Source organism: Lissotriton vulgaris, chromosome 2_1 (genome assembly GCF_964263255.1).
Source record: "Lissotriton vulgaris chromosome 2_1, aLisVul1.2, whole genome shotgun sequence".
NCBI lineage: Eukaryota > Metazoa > Chordata > Amphibia > Caudata > Salamandridae > Lissotriton > Lissotriton vulgaris.
Genome location: NC_141687.1, coordinates 113,026,049 through 113,053,081, shown reverse-complemented (window position 1 = coordinate 113,053,081; position 27,033 = coordinate 113,026,049). Strand labels below are relative to the sequence as shown.

Genomic DNA, 27,033 nt, shown 5'->3' with positions numbered 1-27,033 from the left:
TGTTTACAAAGCTTCGCCAGCAGCTTTCCAGTTTTATTGACCTTTTTGGGAGTAATTGGCCAGTGGCCACAGTTTCACAGGAAAACAACATTTTATTGAAGAATGATTGAATTAATCATAGCCAGTGTAATACTTTGGCTGCAATGACGTCCATTATTCTAGAACAGGGCACATTAAGGCCAAACCTATTTAAGCACTTTCTTTTGGGGGTGATGCAGAGCGTCTTATCCCTTAAATGGATCTTTGGTCCATGGTGTGAAATGTAATTCCCATGAATGCCCTTGGCTCCTTGGGTTAGGTAAACTAATACATTGAACCCTGTGGGAGTTATCTCATAGTTTACGGATTGGAACCAAATATTTTAGTAGATACAATCAGGTCTTAATCTGTAAAACAAGGACAAATGGGCATTTCTTGAATTAGAAATGGGAGCTACCACAAAGCATCAACAGAGTTGCACCTTTGGAAAGATCCATGAATGTCAAGTTTAATTGTATTGTGTTTATAGTTTTACACAATTCAAGCTCCTACCTTTACTTGGGTAATGATGTACTTCTGTGTAAAAAGAGACCATGTTCTGATTCCTGTCTCCTTTTGTCTGCAATGTTTCTAAGGAAAGCCAGAGCCATTTTTACCAGTCCCTCTTCTCACCTGGAAAATAGTCCACAAACAGATGCCCTGGAGCATTGTGCTGCTGCTGGGAGGAGGATTTGCCTTGGCCAAAGGAAGTGAGGTTAGTCTGCAAGGTCTAAATGTAGAGGAAGAATGATGTATGCTTGAATGAAAGGGAGATGGTAAGCATAGATAGTAACACTGCAATAGGGTGGAAACCACATGAGGTTCATATCTTGTATATTCTGGGACAGGCAGGATTACCACCAACATCAGGGCAGGATGCAGCTGCATCTTAGTTGCAAAACTTATGGTAAAGTCCCATCCTCATGTCCCACTCTGTGCATGCCACTGTGCGACTTTCAGTCTGAATGTTAACATATCTCAGTGACAGAAGTGATGCAGCCCAGGAGTTGCTCAGTTTAATATCACTTAGTCTACATCTACTAACCATCAAGACTTCGATACAACCAGCTGAATGGGCATTTCATTGATGAGGTTAATGAACAAACCAACCCTAAATTTAAGTAATAAATGACACACTGCTCTTGAAATACAAGTAGTAGATTTAATGTTACTAAAGATTATCGCACTTTAGTATCTCTCCCTGCATAAACAATGCAGTTGCTTTTGGCATTGTGAGTTTTTTCATAGCTAAGAATTTTGCGTATAGGTAGAAGTTATTTACACCAGGCACACACATTAATTAAATGAAAATAAACACCATTTTATTAATGTGTCCCAGGGTTGCGCTGTTACAGCACGATGGCAGGGGGCAGGCTGATTAGTGCAATTGTCCTAATAATGCAGCCCCCTGCCAGTGCACAGGTCAGATTGGCCGGGTGCCTACAGCCGACCAATCTGACTAGAGCACTTCATAGCCTGCAATCCCAAGGCTGAGAAACAGCCGAGAGATTGCAGCCGCAGCCCCCCCCCCTCGCCTCAAAAAGAGCGCTAGGTTCCAGGATTGCTTGGTTTTGTATTGTAGGGCGGAAGTCCTTCCCTTTCCGCCCGAGTCAGCGCCAAAAGGAAGAAACAGACTGCAAACGTAATGCACAAAAGAGTGGCAGGCGGAAGGTAAGTTATTTGTATTTGTTTTTTTAATGCTTTTTTATTTGCCCTCCCTCATCCCGACCTACCCAATCGTCCGCCCCACCCTACCACTCAGCACCCACTCCAGCCGCTACTGTATTTAGGTAACTATTAGGGAGACATATGGGGTGAGTTGTATGAGATAATATTGACCACAACAATATATAAATATTTCCCCAAAAAATGTATCATAAAAATATTAGCATCCTATACTTAAACAATAAAATATCACTGTTAAAAATACCAAAATATAGACAACAAAAATAAAGAAATACACAACATCATGATCACGTTAAACATATAGAACACTACACACATATTGAAAACAGCACTATCGGCAACAACATTATTGTTCAAAATAAATCAAACAACTATATTTAAATTCCATTAAACTATAAACTTAAAATGCCTTAAAACTACTAAATAATCTTAAAATATTTACATTCATGAATTTAGTATATAAACACAAAGTGAAATATTTTTCAACATCAAACTATAATTATCTGAACAAAGCAAAAATAATGACTCGAAAAAAGTCACAAAAAGTGCATTAATTTGCAGCAAAAACTTAGGGGCATATTACCAAGGGGGGCTATAGGCAATTATCGCCGATTTTCGCAATAATTCTATCGCCCTATTAACAAGCTGTCGCAAACTGATGTTAGCGACTGAAAGCAGTCGCTAACGTTGCTATCGCCTATTAGCAAGGCAGGTGTAGTGTTGGAAATATTCACGCTAATACTAACACCTGCCAAGACCAGTTCTAAGCCATGTTATCCAATAAGAGGTGGATAACATGGCTAAGAGCATTTCGTCGCTAATGCGTGAATATCGCGGTATTCTCATCGATATTCACGCATTTCGCCGCTATTGCTGGATATTTTAGCACAATGGAGAAAAACGTTGCTAATAGCATGTATTCTCCGCTAACATATCCAGCGATAGGCAGCGGTAATATGCCCATTAGTGTGTGTGCAATAATGTATGATTATGCAAAATGCAAATCTGTCACTTCACACCATACTTCTTAGCAGGACATTTTTGGCATGATGATGAATTTAAACAAAGCACAGCAAACAACAGTCACTTGTGTTCTGTTGTTCCCGTGTTTTTGCAGCAAATGTTTACTGAGAATAGGCATGTTCTCGCTAAATCTGTACTGCAAATGGCTCATAATGACACGAAATGGCATGAAGCTATAATTTCAGGATTTGTTTACCAAGTACAATGTAAAATTCCCAAATGTACACGAGTTATGCTGGCATAATTTATTTTTACCCGGGCCTAAAAAAATGCCAAGATTTGAAGAAAGCGACCCTCTGTCAGATTCCATGCAGAAAACACAAACAATCAAAGAGAAAAACTCACAATTCTGATGAGGATGACAACTGCTCTTATAAAATTAAGAGGGCACTCGTAATAAGGGCCTTAGGACAACTTTGAGTATTTCCAAACTTTATGAAATACATACATACCTCTTGTCATGTATGCCAGCCTAAGAACCGAAAGAATGTGCTTAAAGTCAAGTCAAGTCAAAGAATTTATATAGCGCTCTACATACCCAGAGGGTCTCAAGGCGCTTGAGGAGGGGAGGGGAATTACTTGTCAAATATCCACGTTTTAAGTTGCTTTCTGAATGCTAGGTGATTCTGAGTAAGGCGAAGGTGAGTGGGAAGGGAGTTCCAGGTTTTAGCTGCCAGGTAGGATAAGGATCTACCTCCCATGGTGGTTTTGTTGATGCGGGGTACAGTGGCAAGGGCTTGGTTGGATGATCGTAGCTGGCGGGAGGGGGAGTAGATGGACAGTCGTGTGTTGAGGCATTCTGGTCCGGTTTCGTAGAGTGCTTTGTGTGCGTGGGTTAGGAGCCGGAAGGTGATCCTCTTATTGACGGGTAGCCAGTGGAGGTTTTTCAGGTGACCAGAGATATGTTCTTTACGCGGGATGTCTAATATGAGCCTGGCTGAGGCGTTTTGGATTTGTTGGAGTTTTTTCTGGAGTTTAGCGGTAGTACCGGCGTAGAGGGTGTTTCCGTAGTCCAGTCGGCTCGTGACCAGGGCGTGGGTGACCGTTTTCCTAGTTTCGGTGGGGATCCTACGAAATGTTTTTTTGAGCATGCGAAGAATTTTGAAGCAGGATGAAGAGACGGCGTTGACTTGTTTGTACATCGAAAGTGAGGAATCCAGGATGACGCCCAGGTTCCGTGCGTGGTCTGTCGGGATGGGTGCTTTTCCAAGGGCTTCTGGCCACCAAGAATCGTCCCATGCAGAGGGGGAGGTACCTAAGATAAGGACTTCTGTTTTATCAGAGTTCAGTTTCAGACGGCTATGTTTCATCCATTCGGCAACTTCTTTCATTCCTTCGTGTAGGTTAGTTTTGGCGGTGTGTGGGTCATTGGTGAGTGATAGGATCAGTTGAGTGTCATCCGCGTAGGAGATGATGTTGAGGTTGTGTTGGCGTGCGATGGTTGCGAGGGGGCTCATGTATACGTTGAAAAGGGTGGGGCTGAGTGAAGATCCTTGTGGAACGCCGCAGATGACTTCAGTGGCTTCTGACTTGAATGGTGGAAGGCGGACTCTCTGGGTTCTTCCGGTGAGGAACGAGGTGATCCATTCTAGTGCTTTTCCTTGGATTCCGATGTTTCTGAGGCGCTGTAGAAGGGTGTTATGGCAGACTGTGTCGAAGGCTGCGGAGAGGTCGAGGAGGATGAGGGCGACTGTGTCTCCATTGTCCAGTAGGGTTCGAATGTCATCTGTTGCTGCGATGAGGGCGGTTTCAGTGCTGTGTTTGGCTCGGAAGCCGGACTGTGAGGAGTCGAGGGAGTTGTTGGCTTCGAGGAAGGCGGCGAGCTGGTTGTTGACGGCTTTCTCGATGACTTTGGCCGGGAATGGAAGGAGCGAGATGGGACGGTAGTTTTTGAGTTCGGTGGGGTCCGCTGTGGGTTTTTTCAGAAGGGCGCTGAGTTCTGCGTGTTTCCAGCTTTCCGGGAAGGTGGCGGAGTTGAGGGAGCAGTTGATGACGTCTCTGAGGTGCGGTGCTATGATGGAGTCTGCTTTGTTGAAGATGTGGTGAGGGCCTGGGTCTGTGGGGGATCCTGAGTGGATGGAGTTCATCAGGCGGATAGTGTCCTCAGTGGAGATTGGGTTCCAGTCATTAAGGGTGTTCGATGGTGGTGAAGGTCCAGCAGATGGTTGGGTGGAATGGTCTCCGGGTTGGTTGTCGAAGCTGTTGTGGATGTCTGCAATTTTGTTGTGGAAGAATGAGGCTAGGGAGTCGCAGAGGGCTTGAGAGGGGGTGATGTCGTTGGAGTTGGCCGAGGGATTGGTGAATTCCTTGACGATGTTGAAAAGTTCCTTGCTGTTGTGGGCGTTGCTATCTAGTCGGTCCTTGAAGGCGGTTTTCTTGGCTTTTCGGATCAGTTGGTGGTGTGTGCGAGTGGCGTTTTTGAAGGCTTCCTTGGTGCTGGTGGTTGGGTCTTTTTTCCAGGCCTTCTCCAGGGATCGGCAGAGTTTCTTGGATTTCTTAAGATCATCGTTGAACCAGGAGGCTTTCTTGCTGCCAAGTTTGATTTGTCGTTTTTTCAGTGGTGCTAGGATGTCGGCGCTGTTGGATAACCATAGGGTGAGGTTGGTGGCGGCTTGGTCGGGGTTTGAGGAGTGGGCGGGGGGCTTTTGAAGAAGCGATGAGGAGATCTGGTCGATGGTGATTTTGTTCCAGTTTCTTTGCAGAGTTTGTTGGGGGTGGTTGTTGGGTTTGGGCTTGTTGTAGGTAAAGTGGACGCAGCTGTGGTCAGTCCAGAGGAGAGCCGTAGTGTGGCTGAAGGAGACATGGTTGCTGGAGGTGAAGATAGGGTCGAGTGTGTGACCTGCGATGTGGGTGGGGGAAGTGACCAATTGTTTAAGTCCGAGGTTGGCGAGGTTGTCCAAAAGGGTGGTGGAGTTATGGTCGTTGTTCTTTTCAAGGTGAAAATTGAGGTCTCCCAGAAGGATGTAATCTTTGGATGGGAGGGCGTGTGGAGTGATGAAATCCGTGATGTCTTCACTAAATTGTGCGCGGGGTCCTGGAGGTCTGTAGAGGAGGGTGCCTCTGAGTGTGGTTTTAGGGTCGGTGTGAATCTGGAAGTGAAGGTGTTCAGAGTTGGCGAGATTGACGTCAGAGCTGGTTGAGATGTGGATGGATTTTTTGTGGACGATAGCGATTCCTCCTCCTGTGTGGCTGGTACGGTCCTTGCGTATGATCTTATAGTCTTCTGGGATGGCAATGGTGATGTCTGGGGCGGAAGAGGCGTTCATCCATGTTTCTGTTAGGAAGGCGACGTCCGGAGAGATGGTGTCTAGTAGATTCCATAGGTCAATGGCGTGCCTGTGGACCGATCGGGTGTTGAGCAAGATGCATTGTAGGTTGTTGGGATCGGGAGTCTGTGGGGTGGTCATAGCGGAGTTGTTGACGGTGCCGATGAATTTGCAGGGGTAGCATGAGAAAGGTCCATGGGTGTGTCCAGGAGCGGCTTGGACGCAGTTGGGGGAGCGGCCGGGGTTAAGGGCTAGGAGGGTGGGGGCATCGTAGGTAATGCGGGAGGGCTGGGCAATGCGAGGGCCAGGGGATCTGGCGCTGGGCGCGGTCCAGGCACGGACGGGCGTAGACGGGCTTACCTTTGGCGCACCTTCGGCGCGAATGGGGCGCGATCGCTGCGCGTAAACGTTGCGCGCGGGAAGAACTGTCAAAACTTACCAGTATCATTTCGCCCACACGCATTCAGATGCTTATTTTTGTTCAGTTGTCATTAATTTGATATTCAAAACTCTTGGGGACGGATTGTTTGAGAACTAACACAATACAGTCAGTGAAAGGGAGAGCAGAACAGCAATATATGTACTAAAATGTGACACTATTCAGGTCTCTTCCAGCGGTGTTCAGCTGCCATGGGCCAATGCAAGCACCATTGTGCCATGGTGTCCTACTGCTAGCAAGGGTCCCTTCGACCACAGAAACTATGCTTTTGCTTTAATGCGTTTCCCACTATGTATGTGTGCTGCATAATACAGCATACGTGCAAAGTGGAAAAAGCAGGGAGAAGTGAAATCATTTCGGTATTCACAGAAGGCATTTAGGAGTCCTAAAGTTAGGACTCCTAACTTCTGTGAATACCGAAATGAGTAAGTGCCTTCTGTGAATACCGAAATGAGTAAGTGCCATCTGTGAATACCAACATGGTAGTAAGTTCAGGATTTTGTCTTAAGTTAGTTCTGTGAATCGGGCCTTATCTCCTGATATTCATATGCCTATTTGTTCTTTTCATTCTTTACAGGTGTCTGGCTTTTCCAGATGGCTGGGCGACCAGATGATGCCCTTACACAGCATCCCTCCATGGGCCATCGCCATGGTTCTTTCACTTATGATTGCTACCTTTACGGAATGTGCCAGCAACGTGGCCACAGCAACCCTCTTCATGCCGGTTCTAGCCTCTTTGGTAAGAAGCGATAATATAAATATGTGAGTTGTAATTTGTTTGTTAACAGAGACAGGCTTAGCTATGGGAATCGTAGGTTCTTGAACAGGTCTCTAAAAGGTTGATGTGAGGGGGGTCATTTTAGTCAGATTTAGTGATTCAGGTATCCAACCACTCCATCCTTTAATTGGGTACCACCACAGGCGACAATGGCAACAAAGTAACAGAAATGCTGATGTGTTATGATCTGGCACCCTTATATCTCCTATATAATTATGTCTTCTGTGGATATGAAAGTATACAGGACAACCCAGTTAAAACGAAACGATCCTCATCATAGACATTCCTAAATAAATCACTTTGTCCCTTCTGCCATCTATGGGATTCCTGATAGAAGTGAGATGAAATCTTAATATAGTGCTGAGATAGCATTGCAATATGTCCTTTGAAAATCTGATCTCTTCTGCAAAGTACCACAGCACATTCCACATAGGGAAACAGGGGTACAGGGGAAATCCTTGGCTTAATTTTGTTTTGTGGTGTGTTGGACCGGTTGCCGGCAACCAACCTATGCAATATCAATCAGGTACAAATCAATAAGGACACTCAGCAAGGAGCAACACACAGGTAGCTGATAGAGTGTGACTTGAATAAAATAATAGCACATGCACGATTATTGACAATGATGGCTAAACCGTAGCAGAGCGGTAACACATAAGCGCATATGTACAGTGCAATACTAGCACAATTATAGCAAAAAAACTGTCTTGAATCAATTGCAATGCAGTAACTCAATAGCACAATAATAATTCTTTGAATAAAGATAAAGCAGAGGAATCTGGGGGCATATTACCAAGCAAGAGCGATAATTATCGCTCTTGCTTGATTAGAGACAAAAATTTATCGCCGACCTGCGGCGCTTTTTATCGCAGATAAACCTTGGTATTACCAAGGTTTATCGCAAATGCGTTAAAAATCCGCCGCAATGCATGAATATCGCTGAAAAGTCAGCGATATTCATGCATTACCGAGCACATGCTCTTAGCCATGTTATCCACCTCCCATTGGATAACATGGCTAAGAACTGCTCAGGGCAGGTGTTAGCTTTTGGAGATATTCGCGCTTAGCGCGAATATTTCCAAAAGTTAATAATAGGAGATAGCCATGTTAGCGACTGTTTACAGTCGCTAACATCTTGACACGCCCACTTTGCATGTCATTAGTGATAAATTTCTCTGACATGCAAAGTGGGGCCCAAGATGGTCGCTATCTCCTACAAGCTGTGCCTAACTGGTGTTAGCGACAGCTAGGTAATAGGGAGATAATTTTATCTCCGCTTTCTTGGCTTTTAAAGCCAAAAAAGCGAAGATAAACCCCCTTGATAATATGCCCCCTGACCCTTCGTCCCTGGACAACTTACCTTTAGGAGCTAGCACCGGGAAGCCCGCCCCTCTCTCTCGCCCTCTCTCTCTATGAGAGACAGGGCAAGCAGCTGTGGGGGATGGCAAATCTGCACAACACCTTCTGTGGGCTTCCCCAAGACTTCTACACCCCTCCTGTAATACACTTAAAGCTGTCTTACACAATATCAATTCCCTTTCCTGCACCAGTGGTTCTCGTGATGTCATCAGTGTTTTCCCAAGATCCTCCCAAATCCTACTCGCTTTTTGCTCTCACTGGTATCAATGAATCATCCACTCAGGGGCTTCAAACTACTCCAAGACTCATTGGGGCATATTACCAAGGGCCTTTCGCCGCTTTAGCGGGAATTTTTCCCGCTAAAGCAGCGATCATTTTATTACCCTATTACCTAGCTGTCGCTAACACCAGTTAGCGACAGCTAGTAAAGCTGTTAAGCTCTACCATCGAGCTATCTGTAGAGCCCGCACGGCGTTCTACGCAACGGAATTCCGTAATAGCCATAACCCCTCGAAGACCATCTTTAAAGCCTTAAAAGACTTGATGGCTAAGAGAGCGGCTCCGCCTGTGGATGGTTCCACCTCACAGTGTGAGATTTTGGCTGCTTTCTTTTTGGAGAAAGTTAAGAACATCTATTTGTCATTTCCCAGCATGACATTACCACTTTCCCCTCGGAATGGCCTCTGCAGCCGCCTGGTATTACATTCTCTCCCTACTCTCTCTTGGGATGGGTTTGTCAAGCTGGCACAACGTGTCAAGTCCGGCTCCCCGGCGGACCCACTCAGACCTGCTCTCTTCAGAGATCCGTCTTTTCAGGGGCGCATGGCAGTGTGTTCATTAATCAATCTTTCCCTGACTTCAGGCACTGTTCCTGCCAAGTGGAAGCAGGCGGTGGTTTCCCCGATCCTGAAAAAAACATCTTTGGATCCTCTAAAACCGGAAAACTATCGCCCGATCTCATTGCTTCCCTGGCCGGCCAAAGTCATGGAGGCCCATGTTAACCTAGCCTTATCTGAGCATCTGGCCCTGGCCAATGTTCTTGATCCTACGCAGAATGGGTTCCGTGCTGGGCACAGCACGGAGACTGCCCTTCTGGCAATGGTGGAACATCTGCGGAGTGTGTTGGATGCAGGTCAAACGGCAGCGCTTATTCTATTAGATCTTAGCGCTGCCTTTGACACAGTGTCCCATCGCATCCTCCTACACCGCCTGGAGAACATTGGCATTTTTGGCCCCGCTCTGCAGTGGTTCCGTTCCTTCCTCAGCGATCGTTCCTTCTGCGTTGCCACCCCTCCTTTCCAGTCCAAATTCCATCAGTTGGACCTGGGGGTCCCCCAGGGCTCCTCGCTGAGTCCCACGCTTTTCAATCTCTACGTGCGGCCGCTGGCTGATGTCGCCAGGCAGTGGGGCCTTACTATGGTCTCATATGCCGACGACACACAGCTAGCGGTCACGATCAGCGGGGACGCCGAACTGGATGCCCCCAGGTTCCGAGATGGGCTGAGAGAGGTGGCCAGCTGGATGAATAACAACTGTCTCCAGCTGAACGCAAAAAAAACCGAGGTGATGATCGTGGAAGAGGAACGGACTGCTGGGGGGACAATTGGTGGCCACAGGAGCTCGGGCCTGCCCCCATACCGGTGATGGAGCTCAGAAACCTGGGAGTATGGCTCGACCACACCTTATGTTTTACCACCCACACTAAGAGAGTGGCAGCATGCTGCTTTGGTGTTCTGCGCGGACTGAGGCCGGTGCTTAAATTTTTCGATGCCCCGACGAGACAGTTGGTCATCCAAGCGACGATCATCTCCCGGCTGGACTATGCCAGTTCGCTCCTGCTGGGAGCTAACCAAGCTGAGATCGTCCGCCTGCAGCGCGTCCAGAACGCGGCTGCGAGAGCAGTGGTGGGCCTGCCGAGGTCATGTCCCACGTCCAACACTCTGAGGTCCTTACACTGGTTACCAGTGAAAAGCCGAATCCATTTTAAGGTACTCAGCCTTGCTTTTAAAATTTTAAAAGGTTCGGCACCCGAGATCCTCAATAACCTTATATCCCCTTATGTCCCGACTCGCTCCCTCAGATCCCTAGGGCAATCCCTTGCGGTTACCCCGCGTTTCAGGCTTAGCCGGATGGGCGGCCGCTCCTTCCGTGTGAGAGCTGCGGCTCTCTGGAATTTGCTTCCTTTGGAAATCCGCCTGTTAGAGGATCCTCTAGCATTTCGCAGGGCCGTGAAAACCTACTTGTTTTAATCTTCTTATGTTGACTCTCACCTTTTTTCCGCGTTGTGTTATGTTCACCTTTTCCATGCGCCAGGACGCTCCTTCGCTGGAGCAGCTGTGCGCAAAATAAATGCAGTTAACATAACATAACATAACATAGTAGAAGATAGCGATCATCTTGGGGCCCACTCTGCATGTCAGCGATAATTATCGCTAATGACATGCAAAGTGGGCGTGCCAAGATGTTAGCGACTGGAAAAAGTCGCTAACATCGCTATCTCCTATTACCTACTTTTGGAAATATTCGCGCTAAGCGTGAATATCTCCAAAAGCTAACGCCTGCCCAGAGCAGTTCTTAGCCATGTTATCCAATGGTAGGTGGATAACATGGCTAAGAGCATTAGCTCGGTAATGCATGAATATCGCGGACTTTTCAGCGATATTCATGCATTTCGGTTGATTTTTATCGCTTAGGAGATAAACCTTGATAATAGCAAGGTTTCTAAGCGATAAAAATAGGCGAAGCACGGCGATAAAATTATAGTCGCTAACCAAGTTTAGCGATAATTATCGCTTATTCTTGGTAATATACCCCATTAGGTGTTAGTACAGCCTCAACGGTTTGTCTCCCCGATCCACATGCCTCGACCTGGTACAGTAGACACAGGACCTTGGAGGTTGTGTCGATTAGAAATGCCAATAACTGGCTACACAAGATGATCTGCTATCTCAGCGTGTTACATGGGTTTTCTGAATGCATTTTCACTCATCGACACTGCCTGAGCTAATTAACCTTGTTGCATCACAATGTATTCTGTACACTATCACCCACATACTGCACAGCTATCCACAGCTGCAAAACAATCCACAGAGAAAACAAATAGCAATGAAACCCCAAAATATTTAATTTGAACAGCACAACCAAACCAATACATTCATAAAATGAAAAATGTAAAGCACAGAAGGAAAGGTTTAGTGAAAAAAGGAAGTATTACAAGAAAAGAAAAGTGCTAAGAAGAGGATCAGCCACAAAATGTACATCATCACAATTACATAGTGCACATTACCCTCAAGTTTCATAGTATCGATCAAGTCATCAATAAGCTAGAAGAGCAGTTTCATTGATCTGATTGATAGACACTGCATCTCAAATGATGATGATGTAAAATGCATTACAACGTTTTAAAAACTGTAGAACTCCATGACAAATCTCATGTTGAGTTCTATATTTCAACCCTCTTTGCAAAATGGTTTAGGTGTACACCCATAACCACACAAATTTGCTGTCTTTGTTGGTGCCTTTAGCCATCCTCCACCCTGAAAAAATCTGTTCAAAATGTTCACGTGTGCAGGGATTTGGGGAGAATGTTTAGGCAGGATGCATCAAACTTTAAAATACACCAATTTTCTTATAATTATATACATGTTTGATGGGATTACTCTCCAAAAGTAGAAGAGACTGTCCTACCAAATTGGCTCAGTGCCTTCAAAACTCAGGACCAGCCTGCAGCATCAAATGCTGAGCAGCTCGCTACTCATCACAATCCTCGACAGTTGCTCAATGGGTGTTAAGGCTGTAAAGAAAGTCCTGTATATTAGGATGAGGAACCATATCCCGCCCTGGAACAGTGTTGTCAATGAAATTATCAATGGTACTTTTCAACTCTCCGATAGATCACTTATACACGAATACCTATTGCTTTTATCAACAGAAGACACTTGAACTCACTTCACTTTTCCATAGCCTTTCAGTGAAAGCAGATATGGAAAAATCAATTCCATCACCCTCAGCCCCAAACTGTCTGAAATATCTAGTGTAGGGCTTGGGGATGCCTGGGCAAACTTCAAGCTCACCTGGGGTTCATGGAGCAATTTCAGTGACCTCACGGTCACAGCTGTGCACATTTATTAAAAAGATCTAGTGCAAACACAGGTCAAATTATTAATCAACAAACTTTGAAAATAATTTTTTATTGGTATGTTTAGTGAAAATTGTCCTGTTCAGTGTCAGCTAGGGTAAGAAGGAGTATTTGGCCCTAAGGAATGTAAACATCTTGATTTTGCACCAAAATTAGTGGAACGTTTTTTGAGAATGTTTTGGGGAGATAAGGATAATCTGACAGTGCTCCCTTTCGAGTTTAGCAAAATATATTTTCTCTTTTTTCTCACTTCAGAAGGTATATAGATACTTGGCTCCTGTTAGGTAAATTTCCTTTAAACCATGGCACTAGTGCAGGACCTGGGCAGTTGCACCGTATGGTATGTTGACCTGCCTGAGGTTATGCAATGCTGTTGAAACATGGAAAACAATAGAAAAAAAGATGTTAAACCTTGGCAAGCTGTTTGATATTGAGCTCTTATTCACTCCAAATGTTAAAGCAGTCTTTCAATCTCTATAATATTTTTTATCATTTCGCGTTCTGCAGCTTTAAGGAACGTTCATTCTTTTCACCTACTTCTCCCCTAAAAATTATTTTAGTCTTTTCTGTGGCAAGCCTAGCATTTTTCTTTGCCTACTGATATTTGTAAACCCACTAGACAATAAGGACCATATGTACCAGACTGTAATAAAATGAGATTTGATGAGCTATTCACACGTGCATCACAAACTCTACTACCTGTCAAATGAATAATCTATAGCTTGTAATGGTTTGAGAGAATGTTGCTGATTATAGAGGTAGTACATTTTTCAATAAATTGTGATGGGGTGCAGTGGCACCAGGAGGTGCATAGTTCAAGCTATTGTGTAGCAGTTCACACTAAACTCAGTCTCATCTCTTTGGCCTCATGTATCCCCCCTACTAGGCTCCCCTCTTCATCTGCTGCTGCACACTGCGCACCCGCATAGGTTCCTTCAGGGAGCGGCTTTGTGCGTTCGCTCCGATTTGGGAGGTGATGTACAAAATAAAACATGAAAATGCTAACACCCACCCACATAAGAGTAAGACCATTCCTATTCACAACTACACTTCTAAAGTTAGTACAGCCCAACGGCCACAAAACAGACATACATTTACTCCAGCCCCGACAAGGAGTATGTCTCCCACCACAGGGCCACTCACAGGCAGTCCAACACTCTCTCATTGGAAATAATGGAGGCAGTTACTTCAAATAGAACCCCATAGGAAACAATATCAAAAGACTTTTAAAAATCTATATGCATTTACTTTAATGGTAGAAAATTATATATTCAAATGAAAATAAATATTATTTTATTATACAAAATGATAATAATCTTAATATAATTTAAAAATAATTAAATTAATTTAAATTCATCCTATAATCAGCTTTCAGTATTTAATACAAAATGCATAAATACAATTATTGTAATTTAGGTGGGATTTCTTTAATAAATAGGTATTAAAAAAATATATTTGTATTTATTATATTTACATTAATTAAACATGCTTATAAAATTGAGTAAATATTGCTGAAGTATTCTTTATTTTGTTTATTTAAAGTGAATATATAAAATAATGTACATTATTTTTTAACAGAAACATATTTTACTATTTTTAACGCTTAATAAAGTTTAAAAAAAAGTCCCTATACTTTACCATAGGGAGAGCTTCACCACAGCAGGGGTGAAGTCCTCTAAAGTGGCAAAGATCTGCACAAAGGTATCAGAGATCTCTAATGTGTCAAAAGTTGATAGTAGTGACTTTGCACCCATAAATGTTAATCCCCCTCAGTTTCAGGGGGGGAAGACATGTAAGTATACAGGGCCTCATTTATGAAAAGTGACGCATCGCTGCGTGAAAACAGCGCTGCGTCTCTTCTCAGTGCGCACTCCTTGCAACATACCTGATGCGTCATATTTAATGTATGACGCATCATGTCGTAAGGAGTTACAGATACGTCAGTATTTCTGACGTATCTGTAAGCGCAAAAGTGACGCATTGCTAGAGTGTGTCAGAAAAGTGACGCAACTCCAGCAATGCATCCTTTCACATGGGGCAAGCCCCATGTGAAAGGGCCTGCGTCAGTCTTACGCCTGCTGTGAGGCAGGCACAAGATTTTGACGCAACGGCGTCCTAGAAGTGACGCAGTAAAATCTCATAGATTTCACTGCATCATTTCTACGAGGCTTTTTGCGGGGGAACGCCCCCCCCTGCATACATTATACCTGACGCAGGTATAATGTAGCGCAGGGGTTTATAAAGTGACGCATCTGCTCAGATGCGTCACTTTGTAAATAGTGCGCAACAAGAGGCATGTTTTACGCCACCGATGCGTCATAAAAAGTGACGTATCGGTAGTGCAAAACTGACGCATGGCCTCATAAATGAGGCCCATAGTGTGTAGTTGATTCACACTTGGAAATGGTGACTAACCAAACATTATTGTCGTATAAATTCACAACAAATTGTAAGAGCAAATTTAGACGTGTATATTTAATCATGTGATAATATACCTTTGTGAATAGGCCTCAAAATGTCTTCTGAATTAAACCTTAGCTCCTGAGCTCATCACAGAGGTGGTATTTGTTCTTTTGGATGGCAACACGTTCCATGAATCAAAATGTAGGAAACAAGAGTCTGATGTTAGAATAAAAACATGTAGATGTTCTGGAAACCAACAGACCTGTTTTTTCTTACGCTTTCTTGGACAAACTCTGTGAATAGCTATGGTCTAGATGTGACAAGAAATTTGGTTAACCTCTTAAGGGTCTTATTATGACTACGGTGGTCCATCAGACTACCATAGCCACGGTGGCGGTGTGGGCACCGCCGCACCGCCAGTCCGAACTCCCTATTATGACTTTGGCAGTCATACCACATTGGCACCACCTCAACCACCAGGGATCAGCGAACCCTAGCGGCGTTGCAGTGGTCTTGAGGCTGAAGAATGCTTAGCGGGCCACTGCAGCCCCGCCACGCATATTACGAGTTTCCTCTCTGCCACAGTCTTCATGGAAGTTCGGCGGAGAGGAAACAAAGGGGCCCTATAGGACCCACTATTGCCTCTGCACCAGGGGATGAATTCAAGCCTGCATGCACCCCCAGTTTCTGCAGGGCATGGACTTAACAGTCCAGGCCCTGCAGGATATCTGAAATGGTGTTCCCATTGCTGTGCCTGTTACGGCTCTCCTATGACCCTTTAAACAGGGACTGCGTGGGTCAGCCACCGCAGGACCACCCACCCTGGATTCTAGACGGAATCCAGCAGGCAGTCTATTTATGGCTTTGGCAGTGCGGGAGCAGGGCGCTAGTGTAGCAGCCCACTCCCCTGCAGCCAGTCATAATAAAGCCCTAAACATTGACAGTCGCTGTGTATGTACTATTACCTTATGTACATCCTAATGGATAAGGTTTGCACAGTAAGCTTCCATCCTTACATCCAACGTTCAGCTCTGGCCTGTTGGTTGTGTCATGCTGTTCAGCATCTGCAACAAGCAGTGGCAAACTAAAAGGTCAGCTAACGCCTTTCAGAGTCCAGGCTGCCAATACTTGTTAAAAAGTTGCATCAGTGGGAGAATCCTCTCTTTTAAAATGTTCCAAAAAAGCAGTTTAAAATAAGAACATATACCACATGCTAAGTACAGTATAATTATTGTAGTATATTTGGGAAAGTTTGCATTCAAATGTAAATTTGTCTACTTGCATGCTAGGGGCACATTGTGTCTTTAACTGTGACGTTTATCTCAGTGGAATTTTTCTCTCTTCCTACAGTCGCAGTCCATTAAGCTCAACCCTCTGTACATCATGATCCCCTGCACACTAAGCACATCTTTCGCCTTTATGCTGCCTGTGGCCACACCTCCAAATGCCATTGTATTTTCATATGGCCATCTCCGCGTCTCCGACATGGTAGGTCCATTAAGTTACTGGAAGAAAACCAACCAAGAACAGTAGAATTTATATTGTAGCAGGGTGCTTTTTATGCTATCTGTGTTTTCTCACTTCATCTAAGGCAGAGAGAATTGTTCTTATATAATAATACTTTATATTTCCCATGTGCTTACAGAAAGATCTCTAGTGTCACAGGGTTCCTCTTTGAAGCCTCATTGTATTCAAGTTAGCATCCAAAATGTCCAAATTATTTAGGCCTTCTGTGCCAGTGGCCTGGTAAAATGGCACAGTAATACTACACCAGGTACTCGTATTTGTATTTATTTTTAACATAGACAGGGCAGACTGTCACCAGGGGTCTTTTGGCACATAAGTGAGAGGTACTGTAAATTGATGATGCACTAGAGATGAGATGAAGCTTGACCAATACTCCAGATTTTAAGGCCATGTCTCATACTACGGAAGACATGTTTTGAATTGCAGATATAAAGACTGCAAGTTCATAGTAAGTGTTCTTGGTAGGGGAAACTGCATCCACCAGATCTGACTTCAGTTATTTTGAAGTCCTTAGGAAGTGGACCACTACAAACCTCCACTGGCTGTTCTTTGATGAAAAGAGGGACCCCACCAAATAAAGGTCTATTTATTATGCAAACATCTCTAATTGTTTGACGGGCAGCCAATGGATGCTCAAACCTGTTGCAACCTGTAGCATAATTATTATTATTATTTGTGATTTGTAGAGTGCCCAAATCACCCCCATCGGGGTATCTCCGCGCTGTAACTGGTGGGGACCAACCCAGAAAAAGAAAATTATAACTGTGACGTTTTCAGAAAATTTCGGAAGGTCAGAAAGTTGGTACATTGGCGCAACTGGATGGGGAGTTGATTCCAGTAGCATGGGGCTGGGCGGGAGAAAGCCTTGCCGCCCAGAAAGCCTTGACGTTGTTTATCTGACCAACTTTTCTGTCAAATAGCTGGGACCCATGTTGTTTGGCATAATGTGCTGCTGACTATTAAACTACCTTGAGTTTGTTAGCTAGGGAAGATGGTAAATACAGGTACTTCACATTAGAGTAATCTAATCGTGGACCAATCACCACTCTCGCTACTAGATCATTGATTTTCGAAGTGAGGAAAGGTGAGATTTTTTTTCAATAGCAGACCGAAGCGCTAGACATTACACGGTCAGCTATAATGAGTTGGGAATCAATCTTAACCCCCCACACTGTTCAGGAACTGGTTTTAATTAACAATTTAGTTCAGGTTACAAGTTAAATCAATCAGCAAAATTGTAGCAAATATATATATTTATATGATCATGCAATCTTTTTTTTATATTATGAGGAAGAAAATGCAAAATAGATCAGATGAAATATCATGGTAGCAGGTTCCATCAGGGGCTTCTTTATTCTAAATAAAGCATCAAAAGTGACATGGGCAAATTCTAGGTGGACACTGTCAGCATCATATGGACTAAGTTTAAGGTAAATAGTATGAGTGCTCAAGCATGAAGCACAACACTAGCAGGAGAAATCAACTGAGTTGAGAAGCGATTTTCTCAGCAAAGTCTCAACAGAGTTTCTGAACTTGTCTAAGGAACACATCATTAAAACATAATGGAATATTCTGGAAGGCTTCTCCATATCAGATCCGCAAACAGACCAATTTAGAGTGACCATTTTTTGGGAGCAAGCAAACTTCCTACGTACTAGCGCTGGACAATATGGCACAGATCTGTTCGACCTTGGATGTAACATCGGTCCAGTCTGCTGGGGCAAGAGGATCTCTCCCACCTTCTCAGTCTTAATGTCTGAAGCCAACTTTTAATTTAGCTTCAGCTACCTCTCAGTCTAGAACAGTAAGCACTAAGCCTATCTTAGCTAATGAGACACACGATAAGACACCTGCAGAGGAGAGAAAAACAAGTCACTAGCAAAGCATTTAATAAAATTTAATTTATGTTACTCTGGTCTGGTTACAAGTTAGGCCATCTACATTTAGCATGAATAAATACATTGATTACATTTTGAATGTATGTGTCGCTCTTGCCAGAAGTAAATGCAGCTACCTACTGTTATTTAATTGATACAATGCACACATATTCATGTGGTGATTGTATAACAATTATAAATGATGTGCAAGTACATAAAGCGCGAAATTGCGCTCCACCAAAATTTTGTGTGATTAGGAGTGTCAGATTTGTTAAACAGTTACAGCAAACCCCTCATGTTGTCTGCTTACATGGAGGTTAACTTAACTCAGTCAGTGCATTTGACAGAGGTCTAGTAGATTTTGAATAGATGGAGAGACAATGAGGAGCTTTGAAGTACCCCGTGAGGCACATGAGCTCTCTGCAAAATAAATGGTTCATGGATAGACTAGAAACACATTAGCACCAAACGTTCGATACCTTCTACCTGGATATTGACATGAAAATAACATGATAAACTTTAACAAAGTGGTTGTTGAAAGATCCAACAAAATCAATGCACTGACACACCCAATAGGTAGGTCCATCCTTAGGCCATCCAAAAGTGAGCCCAGGAATGACTCAATACTATGTGCTGAGTGAAGGACAGCTTCCATCAGATTTGAACTGCTATGAGACTGCAAGTGTTTACACAGCAACTGTGCCACATGTGTTTTCAAGCACTTTGGCCCCAACATTAAAATGTCATTGCTCGAAGAGATCCTCTCCCTGAATGAGGCCCTGAAACTGACTGTTCAATGACTAGCCTCTAACCAACTCAAACTCAACGCAAAGAAAACTGAATTTCTCCTAATCTCCCCTACAAAAGCCAACCCGGAGATTCAGATGTGGATCAAGGCCTTCACAGCCCTCAACTGCCGGCCGACCTTCGTAGACTCGGCCAAATCTCTGGGTATAATCCTCGACTGCAACCTGAACATGCGGGACCATATCAACTCGATTGCTAAATCAGCCAGGTTCCACTTGAGCTACCTAAGTAAGCTGAAACCCTTCATTGATGCTCCTGACCTAAAAATGGGAGTACAAGCACTAGTCATCTCTAGGCTGGAATATGGCTGTTCCACCCTCTCGGGATTACCCAAGATCTCCCTGGCACCTTTAAAAGCCTGCCTCAACGCGGCCGCCAGACTACTTACTGGCACTAGGAAATTCAACCACATCTCTCCACATCTGAAAGCTTTGAACTGGCTCCCACTCGAGGCCAGAATACAGCTGAAACTGGCATGCATTACACACAAGGCTCTATACGCAAACTCCCCTGCTTATCTGGCACAGAAACTAGTGGTATCAGGAGGAAGCAGGAACTCCCGGTCCGCCACAGACCTCTTGCTCCAACCTGCCCGTTTTCGGGAAAAAAAACTACCATCAGGCTTTCTCCGGGGCTGTAGCAAGAATTTGGAACTCTTTCCACCCGCCATTAGAAGAATCCCTTCTCTGGCACGCTTCAAAAAGAAGGCCAAAACTCTTCTCATGGGTAAATTCCTCGTCTATTTTCTGCCTTCAACCACCACAGTGTGCCTGACTAATCTAAGACTATCGCCTTTGCCTCAGATCCCCCATTCACTCCACCAAGAAACTGTGGGGTTTTATACGGATTCTAACTGTAATTGTCCCTCTATTCCCCTATGGGTCCAGAACCACTGCCCCTCTCCAATCGTTTTGTATACTTCTGTACTTCTAAGCCTTTTGTTTGTTCACTTCTGTAAACCTTGTAAAGCGCTAAGATACCCTCACGGGTCAAGTTTGCGCTCTATAAAATCAATAAATAAATAAAAGACAAGAAATAAATAGATCAAATTGTTGAGGACTGTGGGATCAAGGCCTATTTTTTAATGGCTGAATTGCAGTTGCCTCCTTAAGTCCTTAAGGACTGGAGGTACCATACTCCTATATAAGGAAGCATTTAAAAGAGACCAGTGACTGTGCAATCATCAGAGTTAACTGATTGAAAACTTTCCACCCGGTGCACCAGATTTCACTGTCTTCATCAGAGTGGTGATTTCAGTGACTATTACCGGAGGCAAGGAAGTAAGAGTAGATGACTTCTTCTCTTTATTTGTATAAAGTGAGCCAAAGGAACATGAGTCAATATCCCTTCTCATAGTCATCACCTGATTTAGAAAGAAAAGGTTCATCTGTTGACAGAGCTCAATACAAGGGAAAATCTTCAGTGGAACACTAGACATATCTGCCAACTCCTTGACAGCTTGGACCACACTTTGTTGAGTGTTCTCGGATTGAATAATCTCTTTGCATAAAACACTTGTTTAGCTCGCTTAAGGGAGGCTTTATACGTGTATATACTTTCCTTGTATTTAAGCCAATCATCGAACGAGAGCAACTTGCACCATTGATTTTCTAGGTGCCAAAAATAAGATTGAATCTCTGTAAACTCTGCCATGAATCAACAAGCCGGGTCTTTATACCAATAGAAGTACATTTACAAAGTGGAATGTACCTTTCTACCGCATATACCAGCCACATACGGAAAGGCCACATACGGAACGGCAACCCAGTATACAAAAGAAGTATTTTTCCCAGGGACATTTTGCACATTTTTGAAGAGTGTATTTATGAATTTTGCCTACTTCTGCTGGCTGATTTACAATTGTGCACATCCCTATCAAATACCATCAGACATTGCTCTATCCATAAAGCTTTGTAAAGCTCAGAAATTGTTACATTTTTACATTGTACGTGGATGGTTCAGTCTCAAGATACATTTTAGCTATTCTTTTTTAACTTTAAGACACCATAAAAAAGGCGCTTCAACACCCCATATGGGGTAACAAGCGCTATATAAATACAAACCTTTTTTCCTCTTCTATCCTTCCGCATCAAAATAACTGACTAACCTATCCACCACTTTAATTACTTTCATATTTTACTATATTAATTCAACACTAATCCTCTATGGGTCCGGGAGTAGCGTGCTACTCGCCGAAAAAGCGTTTTGACGCCTCGTCAGGGGTAGTAAGCGCTATATAAATGCAATTACAATACAATACAATAAAATTAGATAAGCAAAAAAAAAGCTCTCCAACAACCAAAAAGTTAGAAACATAGGATGATCGTTTTACCTTTAGAGCTGTTAAACCCAACCCTTCCCCAGGGAACAAAAACCACACTCGTATTCTTGAGGCCATATAAGCAGAGGTGAGGGTCCTGTCCAAGAGAGAATGCTAATGTACGCGGTTAGGGAGCGGTTGTCAAATGAAAAAACATTGCTCCTCTGTATTCAATAGAGCATCAGTGTGGGGTGTCATCTTGATGTCAAGGAATGAAAATAAAGGAATGTTGAGCTTCACAAGATACCACATAAACTGGACTAGTGACTTTGATAGAAATTAAACATGGAGGTATTAAAATCAAATAATATCTCAGGGCCTGATTACGATCTTGTCGGATGTGATGCTCCATCACAAACGTGACGGCTATCCCGTCCGCCGTATTACAAGTTCCATGGGATTGAATGGGATCTTAATTTGGCGAATGGCATATCTGTTATGTTTGTGACAGAGTATCCCATCCACCAAGAACATAATCAGGGCCTTAGAGTTTTGCAAAAACACCCACTGGCCGAGCTCCTTTCATTTTATTAAAATGTTTCCGTTCAAATAGCACTTGCTGGGTTCATGTGGCTCCAGACGTAGAAAATATGTGTTGAAACATTTGCCACGCAGCCATACATCTGCTTGGTCCAAAGAACTACACAAGCCCCCTTTTAACCCCTTCGATGCTGATGACGAGCTCAGCTCGTCATCACCCACGGGTGGCGTGTGCTGATGACGAGCTGAGCTCGTCATGTAACACGGTATTTTAAAAATTGCCGCCCAGCCCAAAAATCGCCGCAGCAGCGATGCGGTTAATCACTAATTACTAGAAGTAAAGCAAACATATGTGTATATTCAAGTTGCATATGAATAGCAATCGGACAGTATGCAAGTATATATGTAAGAACCCAATTGGTTAAACCATTGCCGAAATTTCCTATCTGTACACTGTGGTAAGAAGTGAGCCAGCACTTATTTTGGAGGCCACTGTGTGTTGTCACTGACACGGGAGACCACTGCGTATTGTCATTTACTGGAGGCCACTGTGTGATCACTGACCCGTTCTAGTCTTGTTGATACGTCGGACAGAGGCCATAGAGAGGTGGGCTGATTGCAAGTGTCTTTTTGGTGCGTGGAAGGAGAGGTGGCTGTTCAGGTATGTGGGTTCAGTGTTGTGAAGGGCACTGACACTAGAGGCCACTGTGTGTTGTCACTGACTTTGGAGGCCACTGTCAAGTCAAGTCAAGTCAAAGAATTTATATAGCGCACTACATACCCAGAGGGTCTCAAGGCGCTTAGGGAGGGGAGGAGGATTACTTGTCAAATATCCACGTTTTAAGTTGTTTTCTGAATGCTAGGTGGTTCTGGGTAAGGCGAAGGTAAGTGGGGAGTGAGTTCCATGTTTTGGCTGCCAGGTATGAGAAGGATCTTCCTCCCATGGTGGTCTTGTTGATGCGGGGTACAGTGGCGAGGGCTTGGCTGGAAGAACGTAGTTGGCGGGAGGGGGTGTAGAAGGACAGTCGTGAGTTGAGGCATTCTGGTCCGATGTCGTAGAGTGATTTGTGTGCGTGGGTTAGCAGTCGGAAAGTGATCCTCTTATTGACGGGTAGCCAGTGGAGGTCTTTCAGGTGGCCAGAGATGTGTTCGTTACGCGGGATGTCTAATATGATCCTGGCTGAGGCGTTTTGGACTCGTTGGAGTTTCTTCTGGATTTTAGCGGTAGTACCTGCGTAGAGGGTGTTTCCGTAGTCCAGTCGGCTTGTAACCAGAGCATGGGTGACTGTTTTTCTGGTTTCGGTGGGGATCCAGCGAAATGTTTTTTTGAGCATGCGAAGAATGTTGAAGCAGGATGAGGATACGGCGCTGACTTGTCTGTTCATTGAAAGTGAAGAATCCAGGATAACGCCTAGGTTCCGTGCGTGGTCTGTCGGGATGGGTGCTTTTCCAAGGTCTTCCGGCCACCAAGAGTCGTCCCATGCAGAGGGGGATGTACCTAAGATGAGGATTTCTGTTTTATCTGAGTTCAGTTTCAGACGGCTGTGTTTCATCCATTCGGCAACTTCTTTCATTCCTTCGTGTAGGTTGGTTTTGGCGGTGCTGGGGTCATTGGTGAGAGAAAGGATCAGTTGAGTGTCATCCGCGTAGGAGATGATGTTGAGATTGTGTTGGCGAGCGATGGCCGCAAGGGGGCTCATGTATACGTTGAAGAGGGTGGGACTGAGTGAGGATCCTTGTGGTACGCCACAGATGACTTCCGTGGCCTCGGACTTGTATGGTGGAAGGCGGACTCTCTGGGTTCTTCCGGTGAGGAACGAGGTGATCCATTCAAGTGCTTTTCCTTGTATTCCGATGTTTCTGAGGCGTTGTAAAAGGGTGCTGTGGCAGACTGTGTCGAAGGCTGCAGAGAGGTCGAGGAGGATGAGGGCGACTGTGTCTCCATTGTCCAGTAGAGTTCGAATGTCGTCTGTTGCTGCGATGAGGGCGGTCTCAGTGCTGTGTTTTGCTCGGAAGCCAGATTGTGAGGAGTCGAGGGATTTGTTGGCTTCGAGGAAAGCGGCGAGTTGGTTGTTGACAGCTTTCTCGATGACTTTGGCCGGGAAAGGAAGGAGCGATATGGGGCGGTAATTTTTGAGTTCGGTGGGGTCCGCTGTGGGTTTTTTCAGAAGGACGGTGAGTTCAGCGTGTTTCCAGCTTTCCGGGAAGGTGGCGGAGTTGAAGGAGCAGTTGATGACGTCTCGGAGGTGCGGTGCTATGACGGAGTCTGCTTTGTTGAAGATGTGGTGAGGACATGAGTCTGTGGGGGATCCTGAGTGGATGGAGTTCATCAGGCGGATGGTGTCCTCAGTGGAGATTGGGTTCCAATCGTTGAGGGTGTTCAAGGGGGGAGAATGTTCAGCATATGGTTGGGTGGGTTGGTCTCCGGGTTGGTTGTCGAAGCTGTTGTGGATGTCTGCAATTTTGTTGTGGAAGAATAAAGCCAGGGAGTCGCAGAGGGCTTGAGAGGGGGTGATGTCGTTGGAGTTGGCCGAGGGGTTGGTAAATTCCTTGACGATGTTGAAAAGTTCCTTGCTGTTGTGGGCGTTGTTGTCTAGTCGATCCTTGAATGCTGTTTTCTTGGCCTTTCGGATTAGTTGGTGGTGTGTGCGGGTGGCGTTTTTGAAGGCGTCCTTGGTGCTAGTGGTTGGGTCTTTTTTCCAGGCCTTTTCAAGGGAGCGGCAGAGTTTCTTGGACTTCTTAAGATCATCGTTGAACCATGAGGCCTTCTTGCTGCTAGGTTTGCTTTGACGTTTTTTCAGTGGTGCTAGAATGTCGGCGGTGTTGGATAGCCATAGGGTGAAGTTGGCGGCGGCTTGGTCTGGGTTAGAAGAGTGGGCTGGGGTGTTTAGAAGGAGCGATGAGGAGATCTGGTCGATGGTGATTTTGTTCCAGTTTCTTTGCAGAGTTGGTTGGAGGTGGTTGGTGGGTTTCGGCTTGTTGTAGGTGAAGTGAACGCAGCTGTGGTCAGTCCAGAGGAGATCCGTAGTGTGGCTGAAGGAGACATGATTGCTGGAGGTGAAGATGGGGTCGAGTGTGTGACCTGCGATGTGGGTGGGGGAAGTGACCAGTTGTTTAAGTCCGAGGTTGGCGAGGTTGTCCAAGAGGGTGGTGGTGTTGCGGTCGTTGTTCTTTTCAAGGTGAAAGTTGAGGTCTCCCAGAAGGATGTAATCTTTGGAGGGGAGCGCGTGTGGAGTGATGAAGTCCGTGATGTCCTCACTGAATTTTGCGCGGGGTCCTGGTGGTCTGTAGAGGAGGGTGCCTCTGAGTGTGGTCTTGGGGTCGATGTGGATCTGGAAGTGAAGGTGTTCAGAGTTGGCGAGGTTGACGTCAGAGCTGGTTGAGATGTGGATTGATTTTTTATGGACGATAGCGATTCCTCCTCCTGTGTGGCCGGTACGGTCCTTGTGTGTGATCTTATAATCTTCAGGGATGGCAATGGTGATGTCTGGGGCGGAGGAGGCGTTCATCCATGTTTCTGTTAGGAAGGCGACGTCTGGAGAGATGGTGTCTAGTAGATTCCATAGGTCGATGGCGTGTCTGTGGACCGATCGGGTGTTGAGAAGGATGCATTGTAGGTGGTTGGGGTCGGGAATCTGTGGTGTGGTCGTAGCGGAGATGTTGTCGGTACCGCTGAATTTACAGGAGTAGCAAGAGAAAGGTCCATGGGTGTGTCCAGGAGCGGCTTGGACGCAGTTGGGAGCGCGACCGGGGTTAAGGGCTAGGAGGGTGGCGGCATCGTAGGTAATGCGGGAGGGCTGGGCAGCGCGAGGGGCAGGGGGTCTGGCGCTGGGCGCGGTCCAGGCGCGGATGGGCGTAGACGGGCTTACCTTTGGCGCACCTTCGGCGCGCAAGGGGCGCGGTCGCTGCGCGTGAACGCTGCGCGCGGGAACTCTTGTCATATATGGATGGTGGAGGGGGAGGGGCGAGGGCGTCTCAGCTGGGAGGCGGGGCGGGCTACAGAGGAGCACAACAACAAATAAAATGGAGGCGGAGGGGTGAGCAGAGCGGAGCGCTAGGGGGAAAACGCGCAATCAGCGTGAAAGTGACACAGGGAAAAACCAAAGTGCATACAAATAAAGCGGCAACCAAGGCAAACAGTAGGCAATAAATACGAGGCACTTTTAAAAGCAAAGCAAAGCGCTGCAGAACGATACCACGCTGGGGAGCGACCACTCAGCCCAAAAGCGAAGAGTGAATCACAGCGTTTCCAGGGAGTGGAGCGCTGTTTGTAGACAGTGGGAGGGCGTCTCAGCTGGGAGGCGGGGCGGGCTACAGAGGAGCACAACAACAAATAAAATGGAGGCGGAGGGGTGAGCAGAGCGGAGACTAGGGGGAAAACGCGCAATCAGCGTGAAAGTGACACAGGGAAAAACCAAAGTGCATACAAATAAAGCGGCAACCAAGGCAAACAGTAGGCAATAAATACGAGGCACTTTTAAAAGCAAAGCGCTGCAGAACGATACCACGCTGGGGAGCGACCACTCAGCCCAAAAGCGAAGAGTGAATCACAGCGTTTCCAGGGAGTGGAGCGCTGTTTGTAGACAGTGGGAGGGCGTCTCAGCTGGGAGGCGGGGCGGGCTACAGAGGAGCACAACAACAAATAAAATGGAGGCGGAGGGGTGAGCAGAGCGGAGCGCTAGGGGGAAAACGCGCAATCAGCGTGAAAGTGACACAGGGAAAAACCAAAGTGCATACAAATAAAGCGGCAACCAAGGCAAACAGTAGGCAATAAATACGAGGCACTTTTAAAAGCAAAGCAAAGCGCTGCAGAACGATACCACGCTGGGGAGCGACCACTCAGCCCAAAAGCGAAGAGTGAATCACAGCGTTTCCAGGGAGTGGAGCGCTGTTTGTAGACAGTGGGAGGGCG

General features: G+C 45.4%; 1 protein-coding gene across 1 annotated transcript in view; it reads left to right on the top strand.

Annotated features, from left to right (window-relative positions):
- The window catches only part of LOC147729658 (Na(+)/citrate cotransporter-like), a 214,026-nt gene that overhangs the window by 182,267 nt on the left and 4,726 nt on the right, over positions 1–27,033 (top strand). Inside the window, exons 9-11 of the mRNA XM_086954544.1 lie at positions 615–733; positions 7,010–7,171; positions 16,461–16,598. Coding sequence (XP_086810670.1) covers positions 615–733; positions 7,010–7,171; positions 16,461–16,598 — 419 coding nt within the window. The remainder of the gene's footprint in view (positions 1–614; positions 734–7,009; positions 7,172–16,460; positions 16,599–27,033) is intronic.